The 19,842-nt window shown below is 45.4% G+C and overlaps 1 protein-coding gene across 7 annotated transcripts in view; it reads left to right on the top strand.

Moving 5' to 3' along the window:
• Positions 1-19,842, top strand: part of LOC146184673 (uncharacterized) — a 233,890-nt gene that overhangs the window by 196,184 nt on the left and 17,864 nt on the right. For all 7 annotated transcript variants that reach the window (XM_084609450.1, XM_084609448.1, XM_084609449.1 and 4 more), the window contains 2 exons: positions 7,960-8,074; positions 9,717-9,827. In XM_084609450.1, the coding sequence (XP_084465576.1) occupies positions 7,960-8,074; positions 9,717-9,827 (226 nt within the window). The remainder of the gene's footprint in view (positions 1-7,959; positions 8,075-9,716; positions 9,828-19,842) is intronic.

Genomic DNA, 19,842 nt, shown 5'->3' with positions numbered 1-19,842 from the left:
AATAAACACTGACACCACTCAAACTGCGCAGTGCAGTCCACTTATAATGATATTGAGAAAACCTGGAAATCCAATCATTATAACTGGTTACCGTTATATCTGGACCGGCGAAAAAAAAGAAAGCACGCCCACGTATTTTGCCATGCATGTAGGCATGCCTACTTACGATGAGTAAATTTGAACAACGCTAATCATCGTAAGGAGCACTAAACACATTACAATATACCTCAATAGCCATACAATAACTTAAGCTTACTTAAAGAAGTCAGAAATTCACTCTCGCTTGAGCAGCAGCTGAAGCTTGACAATCGCTGTGAGCATCGCTTCCAGTAGCGTGTACGCTGGCGGCAGTCGTTTTTGCGTGAACGAAACCGATTAGCGACTGGATGAACTGAAGGACATTCCCAGCCTTGATGATCGTTAAAATCATAGAGTGCGAATGTCTATATTTTTTTGCGAGGCTTCCAACCTTGAAACCCTGACAAACGTCCCAATGAATCTGCCGTTTCATCTCGTGAGCTATCGCGCCGTCCGCTAATGTGGTCGCTGCCATCTTCCACAGATGCAGAATCGGTAATGGCGATGATGATACCGCCGCAGCAGCACCCTTTGCGCGGCTGCGATTGCGATTATGATAGTGCTCATTTCCTTTCGTTTTTGCCGCATATGTCGAGTTTTCATGTAATTGTCTTCTTAATATTTTATCTTTTACTGAATATTCAATCAAATTTTCGTGGTAAACACCTACCGGGCGGCGATAAAGCTATCGTTGTATTCGATGTACCGCTGAAAATCGATTATTATAACTGGTTTATTTTTACATAGGGGCAATGAGAGAAATGATAAATTTCAAGAATTTGATCGTTATAAGCAATATATCGCTATATCTGATATCGTTATAAGTGGACTGCACTGTACCAACAGTCAGTGCTGTGCTTCATTTTTCATGTGTTTGTGTTCTTCTCATGTTGGACACCACTCAAGCAAAGCAGATATAGAGAACATGACCAATGTAAATGTGAGTGTTGGAGTGTGCCACCTCCTGTGCCATCTGGGACAATACAGGAGAGGTTTGTGAACCCAGTCTCTGCGCCACCTAGTAGATGCAAGATGAGATGCAGCTTTCACGAAATGTCACAATCTTGCCCAAAACTGCCACCAAATGCGGCGCTGTGCCTATGCTCCAACGGAGTCACGCTGCAGTTATAGTGTTTGTTTATTCCCATAGAGCCTGGTAAAAGGACTGGGACAGTCGGCCTACATACATCTACCTGACAGCCACACTTCCCACTCAGATGCTGCACGCACACAAACAAAGATGCGCAGCATCGCGCTTGCAGCAGAAAGTGACAGCTTGTAGTGTGGGCCCGGTTTCAGTTCATTTGGTGGGATGGCGAGCATTGTTCTCTCTGTCGTCGACATCGGGAAAGCCAGCGCAGTCCTGCGCCACCACAGCCACAGCCGAACGCTCCGTATGATAATGGGGACTCATAGTTGAGAAGGGCGACAGTGATGGTGTAACAACAGCCAAGTTAAACCTCTGTGTAATGAACGTTCATATAGCATATTCCTCGATATTACAGACTTTCCAATTCCACACTGAAGTTTTTGTATTTGAAAATGTAGCGAACATGTAGCAGCGGTTACCCTCCATATAACGAATTCGCGGCGCTATCTGTTACCTAGTGCCGATTTACTGAAGAGATTCTGAAACCCCGCAAGTTCCGTGACGATGAAGCATAAAGTAAAGTTATGAGGAACGTCTACAATCATAATGAATGACAACAGCGCATGCAATGTGCCGTATTTCAGCGCTCACGGCGCATCTATTTGGCCATGACCGACTCTACAGCCGATCCAAGATATATCAAACTCGAAGAGCATCACTAAATAGTTCAGTATAGTATATACTAACATACACGATATACTACCGTATTTACTCGCATAATGCTTGCACTTTGTTTTCACAGAAAATTTATGTTAAGTTTGGGGGTGCAATAGTTATGCGGGGAAAAGTTTTGAGCAAATGTTTTGAAGCGCTAAAAGCAAATTTAAATAGGTGTGAATCGGGATTCTTAGGCCAGCTATTGTAAATAAACCAAAACATTACTTTCAAGCAGAACTTACCCTTATTATAAAAATACAGGGTTGCCAAAAGCACAAATTGCTAAAGCACTATATTTGCCGCACGCATCCTCAAAATCACTCCCCCCATTTCGTGGTATAATGCTCACAGCCGACCATACAGTTCTACTCTTGATCAGAGACTTGATCCGAGTCCGTGTCGACACTGCAATCGCTGTCTCCTCTAACACACTACGCCGAACTCGTTGACACCGAAGTGCTTGCTGGCAGCATGGTTACTATGCTGTAGCACGTACTCGAAAGCTTTCAGCTTAAAGCAGATACCGCCGCATCGCGATGTGGCACCAAGAAGACGGTAGACGGTGGAACAAGCAAGTAACACGGACGGAACGAAGGAACAATGACAACGAGACGGGGAGGCACCTCGCAAAATGGCGACGACTACAAACATCATAGAATACACTGTACATGGAAGAAAAAAAAAAAAAGAGGAAAAACGAGCATTACCTATGATGATGATGATGATCTACCGAGCACGCTATCACCGCCTGGTAGCGCGTGCACACGAGGCCAGCTAGGTTCAGTAGCGGTCCAAAGATGGCGCTTGTTACTACTAGCAGACGACTCTCCCAGTGGTAATATTGGTGGTGCAATGATTATGCGAGGAAAAAAATTTAAATTTTGTCGCCCAATGTTGGGGGCGCAAGCATTATGCGAGTAAATACGGTATACTGTATACTAACACATGGGCTCCTCTGTAATCCAGAAACGTTCATACAGTGTGCCCTCTTCAACAGCGTGCTGCCTATGTTAATGCATGTCCCAACGGCATACTAGCAGCTCGCTTGTTGCGAGGTGCACGTGTGCGTTGAGCGTCGCTTCACTCGCCAGGCATTGAAAAGCGAACCGCGCCTCTACATGCCTCTCCTAGGGAGTGAGCGCGCGCTCTCGTTGTTTCATAAGGACAGATCAAGGTGTCGGGGCTCGCGTCTTGCGCCGCATGGCACAAGGGCATTTGGGGTAAGTGTTGACATCAAAGCTGCTATGGTGCTTAGGTAAAAAACATTGCTGACCGTAAGAGACTCTGATGATCACCTTGTTCTGTGGGTTTTCATTGTTAACACTGCCAGCAGGCGGCCAAAGTTACACAGCTGACCCAGCTCTGCAGGTGAAAATGACCATGTGGCACCATTAGGAGAAGTGCCCCTTTCAGGGGAATGGCGCGCAGTTCGATACAATGTTACTAGACTAGGTTAGTTTTCAACCTCCCCATAGGAGCCGTGCATAGGAAATAGCACACGTTTCAGCTCCGTCGCCAGATGGCGGTGGCGTGGTAGCAGGCTCCAAGAGCTTCGCACATCTCCAAGGCGAAGGAATGGTTTCCCTGCACGGCAGCCAATTATTTTCAGCTTCATCTCATAGACTATCAGCTACGATCCTTATCTCCTTTTGTGGAAAAAAGGTCAAGCTTGTGGCTGTTGAAGAGTGGACAATAAACACAGATTTCATGCTAATTTTATTCGCCTCTCGCTTATACCGCGAATATTTAGGCGTTTTCCTCTTAGGCACAGCAAAAGTGCTCCTTCACATTTCGTGATGAAGACTGTAGGGCTCGGAAACACGGACAACACGAAGAAGACAACACATACGTTTCTTCCTGTTGTCCAATTGTTTCCAAGCGCTACAGTCTTCATCATGAACAACCAACTCGCCCAACCTGCCACCTTCACATTTCGCCTCCCTGAAATGCGGCCAGGAATTAAACCTGCGATTTCGGGGCTAACAGCTCGACGACACTACAGGGCCAGCGCATTAGTTAGTGCTCAGAGTATCTTTACAATTATTCGGGCAAGTTCACAGCCGCCTACCATGCTAGTGAAAGAGAATTATGAGTTATTCTAGCTTACTGGAAATTTTTTACAAAATCTTTATTATGTACACATACAGATTTCGAACGATACACCAGTAAAATTCCGGATGAATTGATAGATCTTACAACCTAAACTAGAGCAAAAAGAAAGGATGACAGCAAAAAAAAAAAAAAAGCGGCAATGAGCGACGTAAGCATTTCAACTCTTACTTCTGGGTTCGTTTTTTCTTTTTCACACATTTAAGCGTGCAAGACTGCAGGGTAATAGTCGGCGCTCCCTTTATTTTATTACAATTATATCGATGCTTGACAAATCAACGCTTTGAGGCTCCGAAATGCACGGCTGATCTTGAGGGTAAGTCCACGCGGTAACCGCAATTTTCTCCATGGGCTTTGAGTGATCCTCTAGCGTTTTCTCATCTTTCCCTGCGACTTCCTGCTGGTGGCTTGGATAAATACCCCGACACATTACAAAAAACTTTCGGGACGGCATTTTTGGCAAAGCTCCACTTTGCTCAGGGAATTTCTAGCTTTGCCTTCGATGACATGAACGTAGGTTTTTCTGGATGTCATCATGGAAGTGTCGATTGCTCGACTTGGCTGAAATGTTCTTGTCTGCACGTGGATTAGCCTTATTCGATGCGGCGAGAAGAGCTTAGGGCGAAAATGAACTGCTGATCTGAGCTCTGCTTTTGTCTGTTCGATAACCACTCGTGCAGCTGATCCCGCAGCATGTCGGCATGGCTCCACTGTGCGTATACTATTCCGCAAAAACCACAAAATCTTCGCACAAAATCGATAACTTCAATTCTGGACAGAACGTCGCGGTCACGATGACTACAGGACTTCGTTGACTGCGTTTTTGTCGCTGGGAGCCTCCTTGGCTTCCAGCAGTTAAAGCCTGCTGCGACTGCAGCGCCACCGACTCGCGCGCGTGGTGCTGTCCCGCGCATTACACCGCAGTTTGAAAACTAACCTAGTCTACTAACATTGGTTCAATATATCGAATGTTCCACTGAGCGGGAGTTTAATATAGGCAAACACCGCTCTTATACTTTTGCATGGGATTTTCAAGGGGATTTTCTGAGAGTTGAGTATAACCAATAATTCGATACATCTGAGTTCGATATGTACGTAGCAAACGCAGCAGACTACTGCTTTCACCTTTGTAATGTGGCACTCCAGTAACTATTGCTGAAAGCAGCAAAAAATAACAGGACAAAGAAAAAATACACGGGATGAGCTGTGTGCGCCGATCGTGGCCACACGGCTGCTCGCGAGATTCTGGCGCCGATAGCTGTGTTGGTTTGCTGGGACAACAGTGGCAGACAAGAGGGAACATATATGAAGATGCAGGCACCTCCTCGCCCGGCGCCCACACTCTCGCTTTCCTCTAGCCTGGTGATGGTTCCTCCGGCAACCCCTCCTCCCCGCCCCTCTCGAAGATGCGCTGTACCAGCCGCGGCACAGGCAGAGACTGCTGGCACAGTCGTGCCACATCCACAGCGTGACTGCGAAACGCTTCACTGCTGCTATAACTTCGAGTAGTGGGGATTTACTATAAACACTTTTAAGGTGGCTTCTTCCTTACATTATTAAATTCTTGGTTTCTGTTCTGCAATGTCATTTCAAGTCTTCACACGAAAACTGTGTATAGCAAAAGGCTGGATGTAATGAAAAGTTGCGGATATTTTTACAATTCTGTTAAAACCAGATTCACAGACGTGCTGTACCCACCCTGCATGCAGCCTCTACATGGATCACCATGTCACATTCAGCTATGACTGCTGAATAATTTATAATCGAATTTCATTTCCGAGCGATGGCTGTGACGTCAAAGTCAAATCTAGGTCGTGTGAGGGATGAAAATACAGCGACGTAATCATTACTGTGTCGTTTGAATTCACTACAATGGTAAAGCCAGCATGCCTCAAGAACAGGAATCACTACAAGTGAAGAATCAGCTATTGCTGTTTCTTCATGCCACGTATCAAGACTTGATTCTGACATCACAGCCATCTCTCAGCTGCTGAAAACGAAACTGATGAAAAAAGAAAATTCAGTTATAATTTATTTAGCTGTCATAGGCAAAAGCTGCGTGCAGATCGATATACAGGAATGGCTTATGCATTACTAACAAAAAGAAAAGTGCCACTGAAATTTGATGTCTAGTCGAACCCGGATATATCGAATTTTGGTTATATCGAACTCACGGAATATCCCCTTGAAAATCCCATGCAAAAGTATAGGAAAGCCGCGTCATATATCAAACTCAATTTCACCGGTCGTTCGATATATCGAACTCCGCACCACGCACTGGAAAGTGTGCCTTCCCCAAAGACGATCGCATCATCCTCGGCTGTTTGCCGCGTGACGTTTTCAAGCCACGCGTGGAAGGAATGAGAGGGGACAGTTCGGCTAGGGCAGCGCCGCGCCCATTCCCCAAAGGCGCGCGCATCTGCGGTTATCGTTTCCCACGCGCCAGCACGTGACGTTTGCAAGCTATGTGCGTGAATGAACCTGAGAGAACCAGTGGCAAGAGAGGGGAAAAGCGCGATAGAGTGAAGCGCAAGGGTGTGCCCATTCTTTTGCCGAGCTATCTCTCTCTTTCCTCTTTCTCGGCTTTTGTTCGCAGTAGCACGCGCTACGCATGCGCCAATCCAGCTAAGCCTGTTTTCAGACAGAACATCGGACGCTTTCTCCCGCGTCTGTTGTGAACCCTCTGCGCACAGCGGCTGACGTGTCTATGGCGTCTGAGGAAGTTAAGAAACGGCAGACCTCTTTTTTTTTTTTTTTTTTTTTGCGAAAGTCGTTTCTTTTTATCGTTGTGCTGATTGTGCTGTACGCGCGGCGTAGCATAAGATATGGCGTTACGAAGCGGCGTTTTTTTTTTTTTTTTTTTTTTTTTTTTTTTTTTTTTTTTTTTTTTTTTTGCGGAAGCCGTTTATCTTTGCATGTATGAATCAACGAAAGCACGCGGTCAGCTGCGATCATGACACCGGCTTTTAGCATTTTTCGCTTCAAACAGCATTTGCAGCTACTTTATCACGCTTTCCAAGGATTTTGTGGCAGTAGGCTACGCTCGCTCCAAGCGCGGCGTGATAAATCGAACCAGGGTTGTGCAATCAAGCCATCACGGGCAGTCTGCCAAGTTCGCTCCCCGCTGTAGCAGGAGCTATCAAAAGATAAACACGCTGCGAGGCGTTATCGCTGTGCAGCATCTTGGCATGCTTCCAAGAAATAAGCTGTGGATGAGACGACCGAAACAAACGGAGTGCGACATGCAAGCGATAACGCTGGCGATTTCTGCCGCGGCCACACAGAAACCTTGTTTTGAGCTGGTATGGCTGAGGGACGCAGTTCCAACAAGTTGGAAATTTTTTGCTCTGTCTCTGCCGCTTGTCGCTGAGATCACTTAATCGCTTGCATGTGAGCGAGCTGGCCTTAACGCTTTTTTTTTTCCAAATTCTCGAGTGCAAAAGTGGACAATGGGTTCGTTATGCGAGTGAGTTGATTACGCAACAAATACAGTATCCTTTTTTCGCATCGTAAGTGCCGTCCCAAGCCTATTTCTGTATATCGAATTGTCGATATATCGAGCTATTTCGCGATCCCCTTCGAGTTCGATATATCCGGGTTCGACTGTATTGCTTTAACTTCAATTAAAGGCTTTTCTTGTGAATGGTCTGTCAAATGCATGCCAGTTGACAAAGTTCGATGTTGACAAATTTCAATTCTACAAAGTAAACTGCAGATTTTACTGGCTTGTTATATCGCAGTCTAACTGTAGTGGGATTCGAACTTAACAGGGGCAGCCTGGTGGGTTTACTGCAGGCAGTACTACATGCCCAGTACATCTATTTCACTGTGTTCTTTACTGGCATGACGCTAAGTTTTATTGCTTAATATTCAAGTGGAGTGGGTATTGCAGCAATTCAAGCACTGTGCATTGAAGATTCTGCCTGTGGCATTTGCCCCCTCACTCTTCATTTTTGTATTGACAGGGAAATCAATCTGCGCAAGGGTGACCTAGTGTACATCCGGCGCAAGATTGACTCCAACTGGTACGAGGGAGAGCACCATGGCCTGGTTGGCATCTTTCCTGTCAGTTACGTTGAGGTGAGCAGTGCCCAAGGTGACCCTGCAGAACTTGCGTCTTTCAACAAGAAGCTTTCCTTATTGTTGATACCCTAGCATAGATTGTTGAAACCCTAATGAATGAATATAAAATGAGAACACACTGCTTGTACAACTGCTAAAGAATGAGCTGAAATTGAAAGTATGGTTACCTTGGATCATTAGTTGAAGTTCCGCGCTAACCATTGCCTGAACCATCATCGGAGCCAAAGTTAGATCTCGCGAAGTCTTTTTCAAACTCTTTGCTTCACTAGTTGTCATCAAAAATACATGCAGTAAAAGCAGCGGAATCACATGGCTGATGCTGCATTCATAGCCTGTTCCAATATAAGCATGATGCCATTTTTGTTGACATTTGAGACTACCGCGATTTGAGTTTGGCGGTGCGTGAAAAACCACAAATCATATGTTGATCGATGGCCTGTGGGGCTGTCCTGAAAGAGTCGACTTTCTGGCCATTGCTGTGCCCTGTGCTGGTATTAATAGTTGATAAATTTAAACAGGAAACATGCACTAGTTTGATGGGTGAATTTGTATGAACAAGCTCTAAGCAGACTTTCATCATCATGGGGAGAAATCCCTTGTTCGAGCCTGACTATCCTTTTTGAGGATCCTGTGCAGATTAGCTTGTGGCACATTAACGAGTGCTGTTGTTCTTTTGATAGTAGACTTTCGTGCGATTCAAAAAAATTCAGAAAACAGAGGCACAATTTAATTTTAAATAATCTTAGTTTATTCAGTGTAGTTATTTCGATCACACTAACTTTAATTCATCAAAATCCTTGCTTAGGTTTTCAGATGATACTATGAATCTTGTGTGGTAAAAAAAATGTACTTTATTTACTTGCATAATGGATGCAATTGCATAATTAAAAGACCCACTGTTCCTGTAATTAAAGCATTAAAAATTTTTTTTTTTCAATGCTAGCTGTCTGCAGAGGCCGGTTTGCTTTTTCGCTGCCTCGATTTCTTGCAGCAGAAGCTGCTTGCCTATCTGCTTGGCACCTTCGCTGGCCCTATCTGCTTGGCACCTTTGCTGGCGACAATCATCATCAGCTCTTGCACAAACTTCGCAATAAGATAATTCAGATAAAAAAAAAACAAAAATTACCTTCCCACACATACAAATGGCACGAATGACTTGACCAGTGAATGACGCACCACCACAACTCAAACAGAAAGAAAAAAAAGGAAAGGCAGGCTTCACGCTTAAACGGAAACTGGGAGCATGTAACGGCCGTGCTTTCAGAACCGCTACTACCGTGAGCCGGTGAGAATGGATGGAACCAGACACACGCATGGAAAGAGCAGCCAACAGTGACTAATGCAGATGCACCTCTGCGACCGATTTTCTCCAGTATTTGGTGGCAGTGCTTCACAAAGTGCAGTGGTCACACACTCTCAGTTTCCCTATGAGTGTGAAACAGCCTGTACTTCTAGTGCACTCTTCAGTATTTGCACTTGCCTTTGTTTTCGGGGAGCATTCGTGCCTCATCAGTGTGCTGGCGGCTATATGTGTTATATCACTTCAGATGTTTTGGTGGAATTTCAACTAGTTTCTTGCTTCTCCTCAAATGAACTTTGACCTGAAAGCATAACCTCAGCTCAAAATGTTATTTTTCAGGTGATCCCCGCTGAAAGTGCGCACCTGCAGCCCCGGCGTGCTTTGGAAGGCTTGGCTCGAGCCAAGTTCAACTTTTCTGCCCAGACACCTGCTGAGCTGTCTTTGTTCAGGGTATGTACCATGCACTTGACACGGTATATGCTAGCTAGTTCTGGGACATTTTTTTTAACCTTACAAGCGTTATGAAATATGGATACCCACCATTCAAGGGTGTGTTAGATGTCTGTTGCTGTTGCTAGTTGTGTAAGGCACCTTTCGTGAAAAGCTATGGCTCGCTCACCTCATTTTCTTTTGAAGCGAAAGCTTCACTGTGTCAGGTAGTTCGAGCCGTCGGGTATGCATGGTTTTCACCTTCAAGTGACCTTGACAGATGCTGTGCCTTTCCTTTCTTATAACCAGTTTACAGTAGAAGTTAAACCTTCACTATGCTAGGTATAGCAGGTCTTCGTGTGACACTAAATTTGCTCTTCATATCACCTTTACCTAATTAAGTGTGGGTGTCCACGATTTCGTGGTGTTCACCCAAATGCATAGTGCACCTTCCTTTTCCCAAAACGTAACTTAAATGCAGAGGCAGCCCTGGCTTGTGTGATGTCATCTCGAACAACCTTGAAGGTCAAAGACAGGTACTGCACCTTTCCTTTCTTATAAACCGCTTTACAATATACAGTCGAACCTCGTTATAACGAAGTAGCATCGGAACCGTAAATTAGTTCGTTATATACGATATTCGTTGTAACAGTAGACATAAATATCGGCTGCAAAGCCACAATTTGGCTTGCGCGAATATTCAAGATATACTGAAATGCATTATTCTTGGCTTCGAACCCACTATAAACGAAGTAATCCTTACCTGTGTCCTTGTGGCATTTCAAACAAAATAGACCGGAATATGGGAGTCGAAATACAACATGACAAAGTTCGTTTGGCAAAACAGATCTGCGTTCATTTATTTGAAGAATGATGTTATCTTCGTCTGGTGGCTTTTCACAGCATTCCGCAGAATGAAGTTTTCCACGACGTCCACGCACGTGAGGGCCTTTTCCATTTCAGCAGTTTTGGCCATAGGGAGCTTTTCCAAATAGCCTCTCAGCCTCCTGGCCATGTCTGCGGCGTCCGCACTGTTTATCGGTGGCTCATCCCGTTCGCCTTCGTCACTTTCGCTATCGCTGCTGCTGTTATCCTCAGGCAACACGACACGATCCACAATTTCCTGATCCGTCAGCTCCGGCGCCACGGCCAAGTTCTCGTCGGCCGAAACAAAATCTTCAAATGCGATGCCTGGGAGCGCCAGTCGATCCCAAGTTCGTTCCACCTCTACCAGGTTTTCGGGCTGAACTTCGTCTTCGACGGTAGGCAAAACAAAACCGGCATTCGCGAAACAGTTCCTTATTGTGGACTGCGTCACCTCATTCCATGATCCATACAACATTTCGAGCGTCGTCTTGATGTTTATGGTTGTTGACTTGCGTTGATCAATATCGAAGACCAGCCGCATCACCAAACGCTTCCGGTAATTGCACTTGAGCGAACGGATGATGCCCTTGTCCAACGGCTGCAAAGCTGAAGTTGCGTTTGGTGGCAGAAACACCAAGAGAACTGCCTTCAGCACGACAGAGACTTTGTGTGCTGAACAGTTGTCCAATAGCAAAAGGACCTTCCTCTGCTGCCTCTCCATGTCCTCGTCGAAAGCTCTGAGCCAGTCTTCGAAAAGTTTGGCTGTCATCCATGCTTTCTTGTTAGAAACATATTCAACTTGCAAATTCCGGACGCCTTTCAGGCACCTCGGACGTGCAGACTTGCCGATGACAGTGAGCCGTCTTTTGTCTGAGCCGTCCATGTTCACGGCAACGACAACCGTCACCCGGTCTTTATTCTTTTTGCCTCCATGGCAGGTTTCATTCTTGACTGCCAGCGACCGCTCTGGCAACAACTTGAAGAACACGCCGGTTTCGTCCACGTTATATACATTGCGCTCGTCGTATTCCTGGAGCAAAGGTCGAAAGTTCTCCAGCCACTTATCACACGACTCCGCGTCAACAGCAGAACCTTCGCCAGACAAAGTGTGGCATGCGATCTCGTGCCTATCTTTGAAGCGTTGTAGCCAACCGCTACTTGCACGAAAATCATCATGTCCCAGTACGCAGGCCAGGCTATTGGCCTTCGCTTGAAGGAGTGATCCTGAGACCGGCAAGTTTCGCGCCCTTACATCCTTAAACCACGAAAACAAAGCCGCTTCCACATCCGGGTAAAGGCAAGGCCTAACTCTTTTGCGGTCAGCTTTGATGGCGTCCTCGGTGTTGCCCTCAATCTTCTTTCTTGCGGCCAAAATGGTGGACAACGTACTTGGTGGAACGTTGAATTCCGATGCAATATCCTTTTTCTTGCGGCCACTATCCACAGCTCTCAATATCTGCAGCTTCGTCTCGAGCGAGATCGCCTTCCTCTTCGTTGCCATTTCGGCCGCTGCACGAGGAAAGAGTGGGGTGGAGTCACGCGGGCTCGCCACCGCCGTCACCGTCTCGCAGTTGCCGTGGTTGCCAGTGTTGCTGCCCTTGCTTTCACCGCTGGGCAAGTGGCGCCACCCTTCGGCCTTTTGTCGTCGCGCGAGCTTGCAGTTTTTGCCCTCAGTTCATAGGTGGCGCGACCAGCCAAATGCGCATTTTTGTGCTAGACGGCTGAACTTCCAACTTTTTCAAACGTTAAAAAAAAAAAACGAAAAGTGCTGTTGAGAATTGACTTTCAGTATTTATTTTGCTTCTTTTATGCTACATTTAGAGTTTTGAGCCTCGAGTAGACCAAATATTTCTTCGTTACAACCGATATCGCGGCGGACCTGACGTTTTCGGTTTCGTTATAGAAGAATAAATGTCGTAAAAATAAAGCGTGGCCAACCAAATTTCGTATTTGGTTCGCTATAACCGATATTTCGCTATATCTGTGTTCGTTATAACGAGGTTCGACTGTACAAGAAAAAATATGAAAACATGATCTTGACTTGGTTAGGTGTAGGTGTCCATAATTCCGTGGTGTCCACTCAAAAGTATACGGTTCCTTCCTTTTCCCCAAAACCTAACTTAAATAAAAATTATGAAAAAAAACGCGGATTGAAAACCAGGCATTAAACAGGCTATCGCTACAACACTCACAGCTTTCGCTCTATCACTAGAGTCAAGCCATGCTTAAACGTCCACATTTTTTTTGGCTGTGGTTGTAGATTATTTGATGCAGAATGCACAGAAATGCAAAAATTTGAACTTTGGTGCTTGGGAGGCAACTTGTGAGCAGTTCATTCCTGCCACCCTCCTGATTTGAACTTGAGACTTCCTATATTTTACCGATTTTTCTGATTATATGGTCACTGCCCTGAATTGCCCGATAAATGGCCTGTGCCCTCGTATGAACGGTTTTTGCAAAACCGGTGCAGCAGAATCTACAGCCGCGTCATAATCGCCAGCATTAAAGGCAATGCATTGTCATTGGTGGCATTGTGGGGGTCGTTTCTTGTCGGAGGCGGCACACAGCCGGTGTAGCCGCAGTAGATGTAGAAGAAGCTTCACTGGCTTTGCCTTTTATATTGGGTAAAGGGTGGCCTCTCAGTGCACTTGACGTTGGAAGGGTGGTTGTCGCGGCTTTGCCCAAACATCACACCATCTGATCCTTCTGTATTGCGCTTGGACGTAACCAAGCTGCACTGGGCAATGTCCGATGTTGGCATGGTGTTTCATTTTTCGGAGCCATTGCGGCCAGCACAATGATCGTGGATGGAACTGCATGCCTGATGGGGTTAGTAAATTTTTTGCATTGAAATTTAAAATGGTGCTGAGAGCTAATATTGCCGGTGGCGATGCGGCGCCGATCGGTTTGCGTTGGCTGCGGAGGCAAGAACGCTCGGCAGCGGTGTGCAGACATCTGGGCGCACACCTCTGTTTCTGCTTGCATGCATGTTTACATTGGGACTCATTCACCACTGCCTAAAAGTAGGACTCCCTCCCTTCCTTCGTGGCCCTTTTGTGGCAAGAATAAAAAAAAATTGATTTTTAGTCTCACCAGGTTAGCAGGTTTGGCAGTTATTCACTTGTGCTTGGAAGGTTAGAGGAGAAGGCAGCTCGGCAGTATTCAAGCCCTGAAAGGCGAGAACTTTGCTGGAGGGACTCTTTAATGCTAGCAAAGTTCTGCCAGCCTAAGGGGATGAATTGTATTTTCTTTATTTGTCCACACGGTCTTTTGATTGTATGGCGCAGTAAATAACTGTCTGTCATATTCTTGAGGAGTACAGTTAAACCTCTATGTAATGAGCTTCCATATAGCGAATTCCACAATATGACGAAGTTTTTCAATTTCCCAATGCCACCTCCATTGAAGTGAATGTATTTCAAAACTCCATGTAACGAACATGTCGCGGCGGTTGACCTTGATATAACGAACTTGCGGCGCCAACTGTCTCATAGCTAGTGCCGAGTTAGTGGAAATTTGGCAAAATCCCGCAAGTTTCAGTATGATAAAACACAAACTGAAGTGAGAGGAACACCTACTGTAGCAAAGAGTGACCGCAGTTGATACAACATGCCATGTTTCAGCGCCGACTCCGCATCTCCGTGGCAGACGCAGCAGTCACTGCTGTTTTCACTGTCCCGCTAAAGAAGTTTGGGACAAGCTAAAGTCCAGGGATGACCCTAGCATTCAATTCAAGGCCGTCGAATGGGCCGGCATCGCCAAAGGTCTCTACGGCCTGCGGCACGCTAGCTGACTTCCCCTATTCCTCCCACTTATTGTGAAGGAAGTTTTATCAACCTCAGTAGCTGTCGGAACACGGCACTGCAACATTTCATGCCTAAAAGCTGCAAAAAATAACAGAAAAAAGACACGGGGCGAGCAGCGCGCATCCATCGCTGTCACGCGGTTGCTCACGGGCTCCCGCGCATCGGTAGCAGGAATAGCAGAGCGCGCTGGCGACGCAAGGCAGAGTCGGTTTCCTTGGGAAATGGTGGTGGGCGAGCGTGTGCGGCATAGCGCACGCTCTCCCCCAGACTGATTCCTCCTCCACCCCCTTTCCCCACTCCCTCGTAGACGCGTTGCACGAGCAGCTGAGGAGGTGGAGGGTGCTGCCGCAGTCGCGCCAACAACCTCTTCTATGACTTCAAATAATTCTAATTTATTGTAAACACCTTCAAGATGGTTTCCCTTACACCAATTCTTAATCTGGTTTTCGTTCTACGTTGTCCTTTTTGGGTCTTCACACGAAAACTGCTTGTAACAAAAACCTGGATGCAACGAAAATCGTGGAAATTTTACAATTTTGTTAGTATAACCAGGTTGAACTGTATTAAAATAATATTAGTTATAAATAAATAGTAGTCGTTGTTAACTGTCATGTTATTTACTGTTGCCGTGATAAAATCAGTGTGCATTGATTAAGATGTCTTTAGGCAGTTTTGAGACTTTCAATCTAATTTCACATTTCTTTGTGCTTCAAGAGCTCTGCCATCTTGGCAACACAGTTGATGGCGAAATGAAAGTGAAGGAGCTCCCTGGCAATCATTTCATTGTAAATGTAGTTATGAGCAAATGTCATTTAATCCTACCTTGTAGCATGAAACTAATGATGTTGTTAGTAAATGTCTTTCATTGGAAATGATGATTTGTATATTCTGACAGTCCTGAAACCAGCCCCATTCCATTTTTGTATTTCAGTTTGCGTGCCTTTGGCGGAAGTGGTGCCGTGCCTGATGTTTGCATTTTGCTGTAGGCTCAGATCCAGAGATGGCGGGGGCGTGGCTTTGCCAAGGGCGCACGAAGGGAAACATAAAAATGGGTGTTATAATTGCCGTGCTGTGCAGCAAAATTGTTAGTCATCAGCGTGATTGCTTTATATTTGCACAAGGAAACCATACTCTACAGGGTGTCCCAGCTAACTTTATCTCAAGAGTTAAAAAATAAAAAATTTCAAGTTGGCTAGGGAAACCTGTTGCCTAGAGCTGCTAGCCTTCTTGTACACCACAGGCAATTTTTTTTTATTTTGCAGTTAATTAATTAGTGATTAAGATCATTTTTCTAAACTAAATATTGACTTTAGACAACAAATGAGATTTGCAAAGTTTGAGAGCACCTTCAGAGGTGCATTTCATTTATTTGCAATAAAGAAAGCCTCATACGTGTTTTTTTCGAGCTCCAAAGAAAGCCTGCAAAATGGAATAAAAATCATATGACTAACGAATTTGCGTGCCAGGATTGTGCTGCTGTCAAACATGGTTTGAGCGAGTGAAATCAGCTGCGGCCATGGCCCCATTGTAGCGGCGGGCCGATAGGTCTGGTGGTTTCATCCCCCACATGAGCCAGTCGACGCATGTGATGGTGCAAGTTGCAGGGAGTGCAGGGAGCTCGCTGTAACCATCGCCAACGTATCAGCCTACGACTGGAACCGGGCCTTCGTGTCACGGCCGCAGCTGATTTGTTTCACTTAAACCGTGATTGAGAGCAGCAAAACCGTGGCGTGCAAGTGCGCTACTCACATGATAGTTTTTGCATTTCGCAGGCTTTCTTTGGAGCTTGGAAAAAAATATGCGTGAGGCTCTTTGTTGCAAATACAGTAAAATCTCGGTGATACGAATTTCGGGATGATACGAATTCACGAAATTCCCCAGCCGCAGTGCATTGTGTACAGTGTGCAAAACTTTCGCATGTTCTGAACACTCTCCCACGCCACTACAGATGATACAAACGCACGAAATGCGACTGCAACCTTGAGCACTATGCGCTGCTTGCACATCATTGACTCTGCGATCGCCAGCCGCGCTGTATGTATGCATCACGAGCAGTTTACGGTGATGCGTGGTCCGCACCTCTCTGACTTCGTGATTGTCTGTCGGGCTCATGGCGCAAAAACCTTTCAGTGGTGCTTGGCCCACAAACCACAGGTGTCGCAACCACAGCAGCTGCCGGCGGCGCGCACGGACCACACATCGCTGGCTCCACAATCACAATCCGCAAGCAGTTTGCGGTGCCGTGCGGCCCACATGTCGCCATCTACTGTCGGGCTGTACGCGCCGCGAGAAGTACGCGGAAGCGGGTGGACCGCACATTGCCGGCATCGCGATTGTTTTCCACGGCACAAAAGCAGGGGGGCGCGGCCATGAGTAGTAGTTGGCGGCGCACACGGCACGTACGGGCCACACACATCATAGACTTCGCAACCGCTAGTCACGCTGTACGCATTGTGAGCAGTCTGCGGCGCCGCGTGGCAGGCGCATCGCCATCTCTTGTCGTGCTGCGCGCACTGCGAGAAGTCCACGGATGCACGCGGCCCACATGTCGCCAACGTCGCGATCGCCTGTCGCACTGTGTGCGCCGCGAGTGATGAGCTGTGACCGCGTGACTGTAAGAAACTTTCTCGGACGTAAGCTGATCTGCGCGACTGCCTTTCCAATGCTTCTGCATACTTATTTTTTTTTCGTTTTGATGATACGAATGTTTGGATGATAAGAATTTTTTCGCGACACCGTGAGATTCGTATCGGCGAGGTTCTGCTGTAAATGGAATGGGGGTTTCAGAAGGTGCTCTCCAGCTTTGCAAATTGCATTCACTGTCTAAATTAAATATTTATTAATTAAATTATTCCAATTACTAATTAATAATTGGAAAACAATAAATTGCCTTCTGATGTGCAAGAAGGCTAGCAGCTCTATTGAATTGGTTTCCCTGGCCTACCTGAAAACAAATTCTTTAGCTCTGAGGACTGCGTGTTAGTAGTGTTAGTATGAAGAACTTTATCCAGCCTTCATTCATCAGGCCAGATGCCCCTCAGATCCCCTTTACCTTTGCCTGTATGTAGCATCACTACTTCTTCAGATAGTCATGCCAAGAATTGGTGCATCTTTTGTGTACTGGTATGTGTATGTGCATGCACAAAGCACGTGGGCAGCAAGTTTCACAGAAAAATAAGACCTGTTTGTTTCCTTGGCATGTAGTCTGAAATTGCGCGATATAGCTGGAATTTACTCCCATGGACAGTACAGTACAGTCCACTTGTCAGTTTCAACCTGAATGCTACACCTGCAGAGAAATTTGGGCTTTTCTATTTTTGACATGTACAGTCTGTAGACTTCTGCTTGCAAGTGTGCTTAATATCTTCTTAGCCTTAGTGGCCATTAGGTTAAATGGGTGGTCTTTGCAAGGTGGGGGCATTTAAGAGCACCATAAGAGCTGGAAGAAAAGAAAAAAAAACATCCCAGTGAAAATAACTTAGGTTGGCAACTTACGCGGTGGTTTTGTTCCACTTACTGTTTCTCAGTATGTGCCTGGAGCTGTGGGATTTTCAGTTGTGGAATTGCTCTTCCACCGATTGTACCAAACTGCACCAAATCTTGTTTTCACTTAGGTTTGTGCCACACCTGTGGCAAAAGTTTAGTGAAAAACTGGTTGGCATGAACCACAAGTGCAGCCTTAGCACGTTTGTTGGTTGCACTCTCCTTTCGCGACAGTGTCACAGAAAGTTGCGTTATGGAAATATACGAAATTTCAAGTATTTTGCTAATAGTACCTTCTGTTCAATTTGGGACACATTGTGTGTTGTCTTTCAGAGTAGTGAAAGAGTGTCTCTCAGAATCACTGATTGTCCTCCTCCCCTAAACCACCAGTCAAAAACTTTGGCTTTTCTAGGCAATGCTCGCTACCTTAACATGCGCGTTCTTCCACTTGTCAGATAAATGAACCTACAGCATCTGTGTGTGGCTTATTGCCATCACAAGGTATTTGCTGTAGCACTCAGCTTCATTATTTTCATTGAATAAAAGTTCCCTCCTCCTATCATAAGGAGCTGCCATGGCCACTCACCTTCGTGGATTGGAAAATGACCAATATATGTGGAGAAGTATGTGGTTGACCATGAAATAGCTGCCGAAGAATGCGAACAGTTACTAGTGCTTCTGCAGTTTTCGATCTCTACCGTGCGCAGCTCTTGTAGAAATGGCTTGCAATGGGTGAAGCTGCCAAGTCTGTGTGCTCCAACAGTGTATTAGCAGTGACCACTTTCACCCCTGCACATTTTTTACCTATTGAAGTTGTTCTGAAGCAGTATGGGACGAGGAAAAATGATTAGATGGAAACGAAATCTTTGTAGCCAGCCCACGGAAGGGCATCTACCTTTTTAGAGTGCTGCTCTTGCAGACTCTCACAATATAGTTTTGTTTTTGCACCTTCGTTTGTGCATGCTTACCTCACTGCAGTGATGGAACTGTGTCAGCAACAACAAATATTATTTACTCCACACATCATAATTCACACCCCCAGTGCATAGTTTGAAAATATTTCTTGAAAATTTATGAAGCAAACTGTTAGATGCTCTTGTGAAAGCATGCTTTGAATGTCTTTGGAGACTCGACCACCACTCTTGTGAAGGATTTGAAGCATCACTAAAATTTTTGTGTGGAACTTTAATGCATGGAAATGCTAAGGGCTCATATCAGTGAAGCATTGTTAATTTGTCGAGGAAAAAGGGGATGCCACTAGCATTGTAGGCCAGTCTACCATTTCTTGTCTGTTTCCTGAGTTGTATCATTTTGTTTTGCCAGCAATGCACTAATGGTGCATTGCTAGAATCATTGAGGAAAAAAAAAACTTGGGAAGTAGTACCTGGCGGCATTATAATTTCGACAATGTCAGTATTGAATTTTGTCTAACTTTTTATGTCTAGCTATATTTGATTCTGAATAAGAATTGTGCTGTGTTTTGGAATTTCTTTTTTTCCATTTGCTCACTTTATGGTTTTTCTTGAGGAAAAAGCATTGTAGTAATTACAGCATTCTTGTTTAGGGCCTTTGGTTTTTGGCATTACTGTGATCACACTAAGCATCTGTCCAGCTCCAAAAACCTAAACTTTGCTAAGCTTCCATCTTTTTTTCCTTTTTTGTACTGCAAAGGCTCAAACTGGTTTGTTAAGTGCAATTTTTTCCACTACAAAAGTGGAGTATGTGCTATAAAAGGCCATATTTTTCTGATACAAATTGTGATTTCTTAAGTTACAAAAACTGCTACTACAAGCCCATTGCCAGTTTCACTGCTGGGTTTGTTGCTTTAGAGATTGTGGGATTGATCTTTGTCTTTTTACAGCGGGTTTCTCTCATGAAAT

This window comes from Amblyomma maculatum, chromosome 7, assembly GCF_055883805.1.
Source record: "Amblyomma maculatum isolate TAMU_Amacu chromosome 7, ASM5588380v1, whole genome shotgun sequence".
Taxonomy (NCBI): domain Eukaryota; kingdom Metazoa; phylum Arthropoda; class Arachnida; order Ixodida; family Ixodidae; genus Amblyomma; species Amblyomma maculatum.
The sequence above is the reverse complement of the archived record's forward strand: the minus strand, read 5'-3'. Positions and strand labels throughout refer to the sequence as shown.